At 44.3% G+C, this 13,030-nt stretch overlaps 1 protein-coding gene across 4 annotated transcripts in view; it reads right to left on the reverse strand.

Annotated features, from left to right (window-relative positions):
- Nucleotides 1-13,030, reverse strand: part of CLCN3 (chloride voltage-gated channel 3) — an 83,077-nt gene that overhangs the window by 8,672 nt on the left and 61,375 nt on the right. For all 4 annotated transcript variants that reach the window (XM_082843184.1, XM_082843182.1, XM_082843181.1 and 1 more), the window contains 4 exons: nucleotides 10,961-11,041; nucleotides 9,484-10,029; nucleotides 7,091-7,277; nucleotides 4,203-4,601 (listed from right to left, as the gene is read on the reverse strand). In XM_082843184.1, the coding sequence (XP_082699310.1) occupies nucleotides 4,203-4,601; nucleotides 7,091-7,277; nucleotides 9,484-10,029; nucleotides 10,961-11,041 (1,213 nt within the window). The remainder of the gene's footprint in view (nucleotides 1-4,202; nucleotides 4,602-7,090; nucleotides 7,278-9,483; nucleotides 10,030-10,960; nucleotides 11,042-13,030) is intronic.

Consider the following 13,030-nt stretch of genomic DNA (forward strand, 5'->3'; position numbering starts at 1 on the left):
TGCCTGGACCGTGTTGTCTATCCTACCCCTGTGAACTGGCTAGGTCTTCCTCTTTTCTGATGTTCAAGCTTAATTTTCTAGGTGCGTCATGAGGTGGGTTGAAAGTACAGTTACACACGTAACGGACACCGACCGACTTTCGAGGTTTATCTGCACAGGCTCCGTTCATTCCCGCTCTCCGGGGCTCCGCCTCAAGTGCTTCTGTCCTGTGCCTACTTCCTCCCTGCCACCTCTCAAACTGTGAGACAACAGGTGGCCAGGACGCAGAAAACGGCAGAGGAGAGACCGTGGGGAGGAGAAGGAAACCCGCGAAAGGGAGAGAACACACAAGCAAAATGAAAGAGCTTACGCTCCTCGTTAGTATGAATCCAAAGCTGTGTGTACAAATATCCTATTTGTCATACTGAACACATTCTGAACATGAGTTTTGCCACAAAAATATGTAAGCCAAAATAACAAGCACCAGCCCTACACGAGCAGTGAGCCCAGCTCATAAACACACACCGCAACGCCTTCTCCTTCCGTCCAGCAAGGCCCTGCTTCACCGTGCTGTCACGGTCAGTGACGTTCTAGCGCTAGGATTCCCTAAAGCACCTCGGAAGCATGAGAAGGGCACGGAGCAGAAGAAAGCCCACCAGCAACTGACAGAAATGACTTCTGCAAAACGCTCGTTAAGCTGCTTTTGGCCCGTAGAAGCATCAGGCTAATGGCTTGTGAATGGAGGAACGGAGGTGCTGTTAGCACGTAGGACAGTTGCTCTGTGAAACCTGGGAGTGACAGGTTCCAAAAACATCCCCCAGGGATCTTTCACTTGTATTAATTTCATTTGTATTAATTTCATAAACCAAAAAAGTCTCTATACTCATAAAATGGTGGTTCAACTACCTGAGCAGGTACAAAGCTAATTTTAACTCCTACAAAGAGATAAACAAAAGGCTGGTCCATGTACTGCAGTTCGGATTACTGAGTAAACGCTGTTTCACAGTCTAAGGCTGATAATAATACTGCCATGGGGAAAAGCTTCAGCAGATCCTCTCTCCCAGGTGCACAAGCTAAAGCTTTACTCTGAACAGAAGCTCCTGAGGGGGCAGGAGAAAAGTACAATGAGGGGAGCAGCCTAACTGTCACTGCGCCATGTACCTTTCTAATCGTGTTCAATATGTCAACAGTATTCAAGTCCTCATGCATTAAGAATCTCCCTGTAAAACTCACAGCTCCTAGCACATAATCAGAAAGGAGCAAGTACACTTTTATACCTTAAGGTGGAAAATAGGAAAGATGATTCAATTCACACTACAAATGTAGTATTAAATATATGCTTCATTGTAAACAATCTATAAAAAGGCATTCAGCCTCACTTTTACATCTGGACAAAAAAAATACAGGAGAAATGTCTCTCCATTTGGACTAAACTTTAACACAGTAAACTGTCATCTACTCCTGGTGAGAGTCCATGACAGAACCACAACTTCGTACAATCTGAAAATACCTTACAAAATTACAAATGCACTACTCTCTGGTCCAGCGATTCCATTTCTAGTACTTCCCTACATCTGCACAGGCAAAACGTCAAGTACACAAGGTTATCAGATATGTGAGGTGGCAATTTTTATCACAGCAAGGCTGAAAACATCTTAAATGTCCATCAGCGGGAAGCGGATTTAAAAATCATGATGTATTCCACAGTACACCCACTCAGTGGAGTACTGTGTAGCTGTTAAAAATAAAATGATTTGGAAAGATGTCCAAGAAAACATTGTTTAGTGAAAAAAACAAGACACAGAACAGCACGTATTGGGTAGCATGTTACGACTTGTTTTATAAAAAAGGAGAAAACGTATACACTTACTTACACAGGCAGAGAATGATACCTACAGAAAACGTAAGGAGCCAAGGAGACAGTTGCCTACGGAGCTAAACTGGGGATTACGAGGTCATGGGTGAGAGATTTTTCATTATATACCTTTTTTCTTCTTTCTCTGTATGGCAATTCATCACTATAAACTTTTAATCTTCTCAAATTTGAACTATGTGAATGTACTATCTACATACAAACTAAAAAAAGGGACTTCCTTGGTGGCGCAGTGGTTAAGAACCCGCCTGCCGATGCAGGGGACACGGGTTCCAGCCCTGGTCCGGGAAGATCCCACATGCCGCAGAGCAACTAAGCCCGTGCGCCACAACTACTGAGCCTGTGTGCCACAACTATGGAGCCCGCACGCCCTAGAGCCCGTGCTCCGCAACAAGAGAAGCCACTGCAATGAGAAGCCCCCGCACCGCAACCAAAAGTAGCCCCCACTCGCCGCAACTAGAGAAAGCCCACGCACAGCAACAGAGACCCAACGCAGCCAAAAGTAAAATAAAATAAAATTAAAAAAGATTTTTAACGATATAACATAAAATTTAATGCCGAGTTTATAACTAAATTGGGAGAAAACTGCTCTTTTAAAATCTTGAGTTTTCCACCCCCAGACATAGTATATAGTTCACAATTTATTCAAGCATTCCTTTCGGTCCTTTGATAAACTATTTTATATAAATATCTATAAACTACATATTATATACAAAACTCTAGTGTACAGGTCTATTTCTCCCATTCAAAAACTAAACTTTACCAAAATATATGTTGGCAAATATTTAAGGTGTGTTAAAGAAAATCATGCTGTGACTAACCCTTATGATGACATGAGTTGCTATTTCACATATCTAAAGTAGCCCTATTTCCCTTAAACTGACATTATCTGCTATCCCCAATGTTCTATTTCTCAAGACAGTAATAAAATCAACTTTTAAAAATAAGTCCACAGAATCAATGGGAATATAAATAATTCTTAACTTTACCACTTTATCTTTTAAAAATCTGGGCTTTTTTTCCTTTAAATTTCTACATAAATTCCAAAATTCTGACCCTTTTCTTTTTTGCTTACTATTACAACGTAATGAACAAAATGTGGACAGCGAAACTCTCCTCCGACTGTAGGTCGGCCGTGGTGATGGCTCAGAAGCTAAAACACTTGAACGCCGCCACATCTAACACACACTCCGCCCACTCGGACAACTACCAGTCTATTAGCTCAAGGGAATGCTAGGCTTTCAGCAAGTCTCCCAAAGCTGCAGCCTCTTCCTTAGCTGAACTGGATATTCTGCATAGGCTCTTCTCTTTTTTTTCTTCTTTTTGCTTGAATAGCTCTTGTAAACTGAGAGCTTCCAGTTTGCCTTGAGATATGCTGCCCATCTACACCATCTAGGCTTCCCTCTTCAAATGGCTCAAGAACTGAAATATTTTACAACCCTTTGGCCACAGAGGTAAGTTGGAGGGAGGTGACGGGCTCACAGGAATGACCTTTGGGGACAGGCTGAACGCTCTACATTTTCAGCTCCGAGTCCTCTACTGAACACCAGGAGTATCAAGGCGATGGCTGGACAAAAATACCCTCTATCACAGGGGTCCCCAACCCCTGGGCCACGGACCGGTACCGGCGCGTGGCCTGTTAGCAACCAAGCCGCACGGCAGGAGATGAGCGATGGGCAAGCCAGCGAAGCTTCATCGGCCACTCCCCATTGCTCGCATCACTGCCTGAGCCATCCTCCACCCCTACCCACCCGCCCCGTCCATGGAGGAACCGTCTTCCATGAAACCGGTCCCTGGTGCCAAAAAGGTTGGGGACCGCTGCTTTAAACTATATATTACAAGTTAATACTGTAAATCTACATCCAAAAATTGAAAAAGCAAAACCCTATGGGTCTGACATGAGACAGACCAAAGATGATGGCGTTTTCAGTAACTTGCATTCAAACAAGCCAACTTTATTAACTACAAGAAGGTGTTTAGCTGTATGCCTCGGCAGTTACTAAGGCCTTATATAACATGCTATTATGAATACTGTCGAGTTAACAAGACTTATCTGAGTGAGAAAAGAAAGAGCCGGACTCCAGTCCCTGATAACAATGCCAAATCAAAAGATAAAACAGTATTTAGCTGGAAAACATCCCACGGAAGGGTAAATTCCTTTCCTAAAGAACCTAAGATATTACGAGACATAAAATACACCACTTGTCCCCACGAACCCAACCAATTAAATTTTATAGCTTTCCTTTCTTTCAGAAATCTATTACATATTTATACTCGTCCACCTAGGTATCTAGATACCAACAGAGCCGTAGATAGACATATACGTGTGTGTAGTTCTTTAAAAGGGTACCTATTGCAATTGTCAGGTCTCTTCTGAGGGCAAATCCCACTAATCTCTGAGACTCTTTGGACATTATGACAGGAAAGCCGTTGTAGCTGGTCTCATTAATCATGTTTTCTATGTCATCCACGGTCATGTTGTCCTGGGTCAGGACGGCCAGGGGAGGGTCACTCCTCCGAGGTCTCATGACATCGGCAGCCAGGGTGGTATGAGTGAATTCTTCTTTTGCATCCAAGAAAGGGTATCCATTTAGCCGGATGTGAGCTTCATAAATGCCTTCCCTCCCAAAGGCATCTCCAACCCATTTACTGGTCATTACTGCGGCCATCAGGGGAACAATATACTCCAAGCCTCCAGTGAGCTCAAAAACAATGACCACCAGGGACACAGTCATCCTTGTCACACCACCTGAAAAAATAAGACCACAGGTCAGGAAGGGCAGGGTCCTCATCAATCCACGGTGGTAGAATTTTTGCACTACGCAGGCGGTCACAAATTATAAACAGAACTTAGTGAAAAGGATCATCGCTATTTTAATAAGATCTAGAGAAACCAATCTTCTTTGTTCATAACACAGAAGACTATTAAAATAACATTTTAAAACTGGTTTACTTCAGACAAAAAAATCACAGCTGACCAACTAATACAGTTTGCCATTTTGGTTTACTGCTATCACAAAGACATAATTTCACCGCTATAAAAGCTTACAATTAATTCTTAAAGAACTTGGTGAAGCACATCATAGCTAATTTGCTTACTACCAATTTACAAATTAACTCGTGGGTAGAATATTAAATTAATACATTTCTCCCCTCTAAATCTCTTCAAAATGAATAAAACACTCTGACACCTTGCGGTTTCTGTTAACAGTGTAATCCCCCCGCTTAGAAAACTCACCTGAACTATTCCGGGTACCTACCAGATCACCACTGTGAACCCTGCTCTCTGCTGAGGCCTCCCTGACCCAGGCCCCTCCACCCACGCTGTGTCTGTCCCATGCCTCTGGCTACCCACACCTTATCTTCCGGCTACGCTGGTCTCATTTCCAACTGTGAAGACTCTGGGGGACCCACTGTCACAGAAACCACCACACACTCAAAGCCAAACCCCTCTTCTCCCCCAGAGAGCTCCCATCCCGGCCCCCAACTCCAGGACCAGGCAACACACTCCTCCTGACAACCCAGTGGCCACTCCCGGTTCATCCCTTTACTCTATCCCAACATCTAGACTCTCACCTAGTCCTAGCTGATGTGCTCTGCAAACATCTGTCTAGGGGCCCCTTTCTCAGTACTCTCACTATTACCCACCTAGTCAGACCCTCAAGTCTCGGCTCCTGCATGTGAGCACTGTTTCATCTAACCTCCCTGCCTGCGGGCCCCATTGCCTCCCATCCACATTATAAGCCCTGTCCCCAGGTTAATCTTCCCTAAGTGCTACCTTCACCATGTTGCTCCTTTGCTCAAAAACCTACCAGGCCATGTCAGTTGATACTGTGTGAAGCTAAAGCTCTTCCTTTTTGTGTTTTAACCTAACAATAGAAGGGAGAAAGAACCTACTATATATTAGGTATCTACACTAGGCCAGGGATGCCCTAGGTGGTTTACAGAGGCTTTTATTTTTTTAACCAAGCACGTATTTTACCAGGCACTGTGCCAACAGCTTTATATGCATTTTATTTTACATAATCCTCAAAAACAACTGTAGGAAATAAGTAGCTGTTATTTCCATTTTAAAGATAAGAAAGATAAAAATCAAGCAGTAAAGGAATTTTCCCAAAATCATCCCACTAAAAATGGCAAAGCCACAACCCTGCCACGGACCTGACCGATTCCAAATAGAAATTCATCCTGACATAAGTCACTGCCTCCTTCTCACCAATCCACCTTTCTTTCCCAAGGTGCCCAAAATGCACTCTCTACTCCAACACTGCCAGGCTCTCCAAAGGCCCCCGCGTGCCGAGTTCACCCGTCCCGACCCCGCTGCCTGCACACCACTCTCCTCTTCAACAAAGGCAGCTCCTTCCAACCCTGCTCCTCTTCCAGAGCCCCTGCCGCCACCCTCCCTCTGGATCCCCACAGGGCCCATGACGACGCTCCTACGCTGGGGCCCATCGCCCCGTGCGGTGCTCCTCCATTTAACCAGCGCAGGCCTTGTCCCCCGACCCGCGTCTCGTGAGGAGAGGGCCCACGCTCACATTTCTTTCTGTACCGCTCGCCGCGCGGCGCTCATCACAAAGTGGATGCCTGCTTGCTGCTCTGCAGAAAACGATTCTTTCATTTAATATTACACTTTGGAAGAGCAATAACTACACAATTCTGGCTCACTGAACAAAACTGAGTCAAAATACCAATTATAATTAAATATTATAACCAAAGTTTAGTTGACATTTTAAATATAAAATAAAATAATGATTTTTCATGTCCAAGAGGACAACTCTTAAGAATGTAATGCAGACATTTTGGTTTTCTTTGCCTTAGAACACTAGTTAGCTTTCTCCTTCGGCTGTAAATGCATCTTAAAGGACCTTCTACTAAGGCTGACGGGGAACCTCTGCAGAGGCGGAGTAAAGGTACCCCGAAGCTCTGCTGAGTGCTAACCCAGGAACCACGCTAGAGGGGCTGCAGGTAAGGCAAGCACCCCGACAACGAAAAAACAAACACCTCCTTGGCCAGGATTCAAATCAAGCCTCTGTTGTAGTGAGATGTTTTCTGCCCTACAGCATCACGCGATATTAAAAAGATGTTAACTGCTCCTACGGCTTTGCATGAACAAGTGTGCAGGGGCTGGCGAGATGAAAACCAGTGCCGCACAGGCCACGTGCCTCGCCGTGCCCTCCTCCCCCACCCCGCTCCTCTCTCAGCCACAGACACACGCGCACACGCGCGGGGCCCCGTTACCTAAGCAGGCGGCCGCGCCGACCATGGCGTAAAGGCCGGGGGTGATGCAGTCGGCCCCGACCTCACACCACTCCTTGAAGATGAACCAGTCGTGGTGATAGTAGGCCAGCTGCTCCACTGCGATGCCCACGATGCGGCCGGCGATCGCGCCGATGGCCATGCTGGGGATGAACAAGCCGGACGGGACCTGCAACGGGGCAAGCGCTCGGTGAGGCACGTCCTCCGCACGCCTGCTCCAGACCTACGGTCTAAGCCTTGAGGCACAACGCAAAATCCTGGTGCAAAGGGAACTACAGCAAACCCTTGTTCTAACTGTAAGGGCAACAACCCCACCAGCTCAGTTACAAAGTAACAACCCACACTCCCCAGCCCAAAGAGAAGGTGACCCAAGAGTTATTTCTCCTTTAGCTCAGGGGTCTCTTCATGCCAGTCCCTTACATACACACGTACGTGAAATGATTAAAAGGCGCACAGTTTTCTTGATTCAATTTAGTGAGGAAACCAGGAACAGTACAGACCAACTATTTAACCAATATTAATAGACCAACAGCTCCAACCTGCCGGGCACGAAACGAGCCCAGCACAGAGCAATACGTGTTGACGACTGTGTCAGGTCATGAAAAGAATATGCACATAGAAGGGATCAAAACAGACGTTTCACTCTCCCACCAGGTATGCCCTCAGCCAGAGTGGAGGGCAACGTGGGCCCTGGCGGCCTGCCTGCTGCCTCTGGCTTCCGCGGGAGAAAGCTGGATTTACAGAGCAAACTCCCTGCAGAAGTGGGGGCTTTAGTGGCTCTTCTAACTTGATTCACTATGAAAACAGGGGAAACTTCAGGGCTTTTCTATCACTTAACCCTTACGCCCAGCAGACTAACGCAGAGCACAACAGAAGAGAGAGACGGTGGTTCAAAGGCTGCTGCCGCTGCAGTCTGCTGAGCTGCAGCTGTCCTCTCGTGGCTCACAGAGCTGTGTCACTAGTGAATGGTAGCAGCTGCGTCAGCCGCAGGGGCCGGCCTTTAAAGAACAAGGGTCCGAAGGACAGACATCTGATTCCCACACACATCACTGACGATCATAAGAATTATATCTCTGGCAAATCACTAACTGATGAATGTTATTCTCACTTTCATAAATTCAAAAGAAGCAATGTCCCAGGGCACAAGGCCTAGCTGCCTGAAACCCCGGGTGGAAAGGCCTGGTGCCCCCAGGCCTAGTGACTGAGCTCTGAGCCCACAGGGCCCTCTCCAGCCAACATCCCACAGCGATACAGGAGGCAGAGCCAGGGCTCCCCACAAACACCCACACCCTAATTCCTGGGAATCGTCTGCCGCAGGGTTGTTTAATCAGCTGACCTGAAAAAAGGAGATTACCCCGATGATATGGGTGGGCCTGAAGTAATCACAAAGGCTTTTTAAATGTGAAAGGCGGCTTTAGAAGAGTTCTTGTCAGAATGCTGAGATAAAGCAAAGACTTGACCAGCCGTGGCTCTGAGGATGAAGGAAGGGGGCCAGGAACCAAGGCATGTGGAGGCTAGAAAAGGCAAGAAGACAGACTCTCCCCCAGAACCTCCGTAAATCCCTGTTTGCACTTTCACTTTAGCCCAGGGAGATCCAATTTGGATTTCTGAAGTCCAGAACTGTAATAAATGTATGTGATTTACTGGTAATTTGTCACAGCAGCAACAGGAAGCTACTAAAAATGGTTTTAAAACATGATGATCAATTCTCTGACACCCCTTCCCACTCTGAGGTACAGTGTGCGTCCCCTCCCTGAACCCGGGGACTCTGTGACCACACAGAGAAACAGAACTCAACAGGAGGTGTGCTGCAGGACATCCTTGGCTAGGACAGAAACGGTCCTCTTGGAACCATGCTCTGGGGACCCTGAACTGCCACCATGTGAGGAATCTACCCACCCTGAGGCCGCCACGAGGGAAAAACCAGAGACAGACAGGCAGTGCAGGAGGCCAGCTGTCTGAACCTGCTCAGCCCAGGTACCTGACACACGAATGGCTCTGAGATGCCTGACACACGAATGGCTTTGAAATGACCAGCCGAGCCGTGTCTTGATGACAACCGTGGAACTGACCACGAACACAATATGCCCAGCTGAGACCTTCCCATCCTACTGACCCAATATCAAGGGCACAGTAAGCGGTTCTCTTAAGCTGCTGGGTTTGGGGTAAGTTGTTAACCCAGCAAGAGATACCATGCTCAACAATATCTCCTAAAAAACTCTTCTTTTCGTTACTAAAAATTGAACCCAAAAGATAACTTTTTCAGCCTACATTTACGAAGCAACCATCTTCAGATAAAACTTTCACTTCTCATCCCACATACAAGTGCTGAACACGCCAAGACTACTTACATATCACCTCACGGGAGCACCTACCTTGATACCAAAAGTGAACACTGTCATTATGATTTTAAATATGAGTGCCAAGCATAACTGCCATATAGCTGAATATACTCCAAGGCCTGCTGGACGATCAGGAATGTCATCAACGATTTTACTGGCGTTCATGTCATTTCTGTAGTCACAGAGAGAAGAGGATTCCAGGGGGCCGCAGTCTGTGAAGAGCTCTTTAATCAGTTCGCTGGTGTTGAGCCTCGTGTAGGGATTAGGGAAGGCTGCCACGGCAGTGATGGCTGCAACAATGATGACCTCGAGAACAGGATACTTTCCAAACTTGGTGGATTTGCGTCGGCGGCACCAGGCAATATTTGCCCTAATGAAGAAGGCTCCCCATAGTCCTCCAAATACCCCGAGGAGAATAAAAGGAAACAGTTCAAAAAGGTACCACGGTGTATGATACTCCACATAAAAAAGGACCAGACGGCTATTACCAAATGGATTGATGGATCTCAAAACAAATGCAGCCACTAAAGCAGCAAAAAATGATCTCCATAAAGTTTTTAGAGGAAAATAATAGCTAACCTAAAAAAAAAGGAAAAGAAAAATTAATGCTGTAATTTTATAAGGTAGTTCTGATATGTTATAACTTGAACGGTAAATATCAACACTCTAAATTTTGCTGCAGCTAGAATGTACATATAATGGAATTTACCGTGGTAAGAAAAATACCACTATTTAGTAACTTTGGCTATCACATCATTACTAATTCACAGTATCAACTGATTATAAATGTCTACTAATTATTTAAGATACCTAGCCTTGTGTTATTTTTAAAATGAGCTTCGATGCCGATTCAATCATGGTAGTTAAGAATAAATGTACCACCACCAACTCCTGTTAGTTCATAAAGAAGTATTTAATTTCCCTCTTAGATATTAAAGCAAAAAGAAGAACATAAACAACTGGGAGAGAAAAGTAAATTTTAAACATTTCTAAATCACATTTTTGCGTAAATGTGTAAAAACTCTTAAGCACCAGTGAGAACACAAAAACAAAATATTCCACTGAAGCGACTAGGATTATTTCCTTAAACATCAATAACTGCCACAGAAATAATCACACAAGAAAAACTTAAAAAGATGACTTAGAAACTGACTAAAAACCTTTAAATAAAAACAAGGCTAGAATTTAGCCAAGAAGGATGGTTTGCAATATTTTCTACTTGTGCTTACTCTTAATTATGGTCAACAAAGTTAAGTTTTAAATAATCACTAACATTTTATACATGAATAATATTTTTAAAGACTTTTCTCAATAAAGAACATACATACTACTTTTCATGACTTTTTAATGTAAGAAAGAGTGAAAAATAACTATGAAAATAAATTTGAAAACGTAAAAGCAAATTCTGTATCTATTACACTAGCTATAAAACTGAAAAGTGTGCCAAAATACATGTGCAATGGTAATTAAACATAATTTTAATTGCTGGTGGTGGTTGTTTTTAACCTACCTCTTCCAGGCTGAAAAGAACTCCTCCGATTGGTGCACCAAAAGCTACAGAAACACCTGCAGCTGAGGCAGCTGATAGCACCTACAAAGAGGATGCGGGTTATTTCACATGTTCTTAGAAACTCAAATATACCAAACACAAATTCTTCATGTTACTCAACTTTTCGAAATGCCCTTCTGAATTTAACTCACATGTCTCCCTCTCTCCAAGCAAAGACAAACATTTCTTCTAAAAAGATTTTCTTCTCTTCTGCTTTAATTGAAAGGTCACTCTTATATTCAATATCCAGTCAAAACACATTTGTGCGAGATACACCAATGTAATAAGCAGAATGTAAAGAAAAGGCAATGACCACAGACAACTTTCGAGATGTGTGCTTGAGGACACGAGTGGAGAGACCAGTGGAGAGAGTTGTTTGTTTGTTTTTAAACAGGATATTATTTCTTCAGATTTTGGAGCTCACTGCTGCATCATTAATAATTACTCTAGCCCACATCCTAGTGAAATGTCCAGGGAACTTAAAACCTATCGAGCTCCCTACAGGTTCAGTTCCCTAAGTCCTCTGAAGAGTCCGCTACTGCCCCCTTGGGAGCCTCAGGTGAGGGTACAAACCATGGCCACCCGAGGGCGCACGCCCAGCACAGGTCACAGCAAGGAAGAAACAGCACTCACGGTCCTCCCTCCAGTCCCCAGGCGGCCACTGAACGCTGCCCACCTCCCACCAGGGCGAAGCGAAACACACATGTCAAGTCACTGGGCATCTACTGGTAATCAAGTACTTTTCTAAGTCTTTATTCCTTTTACTACTTTACTCCAGTAAATATCTGAGGCTACCAAAGCATTTCCTCAAATGGTGAATTCTGACATCTCTGAAAGAGAAATTTGAAATAATAAAAATTAAATTGTAAGTGTTAAGAGCACGAACTCCATAGTCAGGCTCCAGAGTCAGTAGTTGGTAAACTAAAAATGAACAAATACTTGTTTTAATTAAATTGTATCCGGCTTTAGAAGGCAGACTGCTTATTTGCGGGAGGAGGGAGAGCAAATCTAACTTACTATTTTGTGTTTTTTTCCACCAACAGGATTGCAGACAACAGACTTAACTGAATTCTCTGATTCTATGTTTAATATAATAGAATTTTACAATCAAGCTAGCACCCACATACTTAAAAGTCACAGATGTTTTCGTCTGTTTCATAAATATCTAAGAATCACTTAATTTAAACACGTCAAGGAAGTGGTCAAGGGAAGAAGGCCAAAATACGAAGCCTAAATGCTTTCAACTAACGTGTGAACTCTAGTCATTTATGCGCCAAGGTGTCAGAATCAAGTTAATGTCATAAACATTACTAATCTTCACAGTGTGCACATTAAAATCTGGGTGAATTTAATTTCTATAATATTTTCTAATAAATAAATTTTTGTACTTATAATGAATAAATAAAAATTAAAATCCTACTCCACAAATGTCAAGGTACGATAGCAAGTAAAGGAACTGCACTGGGTAGACAAATGCAGTTGAGACTGGGGCAACAGGAAGGGACTGGGCTCCCAAAGTCTAGAGCTAATAAGAAGGTCCCAGGAGCCCACTTTTCTTCTAGAAAATATCCACACCAACCTAGAAACCTCAGGGGAACTCTATGATATATCAAGTTTAAAGGTTTCCTAGAAGATCTCAGGCAAGACGAAGTCCTGTATCCCCTTAACGTGAATCTCTGATGTAACCTCAGGAGGTTAAAGACCCTTTGAGCTTCCCTAAGGTGCCAGAGAGCTCTGTGAGATGACACACCTCTCCCACTGGGCATCAGAAACCTCCTCCAGAGGAAAACAGCTGGTGAGATGGCCCACCCCAGGAGAAACACTGATCCGGAGAAACAGGAGTAAAACAATGTTACATTTGGGAAACACTCCAGAGGAGGAGAGGTGTCAGGCAAAGCAAAAACAAATGCAAATCTTTGTGAAATGCAGCTGTAACCAACGACACCAGGCCATCTAAACTTCCCTGAAATACAGGAGTGAGCCGCACTGGGGATGGACTCCAGACAGATTCTGGAGATCATTCAGAACACA

Source organism: Leucopleurus acutus (assembly GCF_964270905.1).
Source record: "Leucopleurus acutus genome assembly, chromosome: 7".
Lineage (NCBI taxonomy): Eukaryota > Metazoa > Chordata > Mammalia > Artiodactyla > Delphinidae > Leucopleurus > Leucopleurus acutus.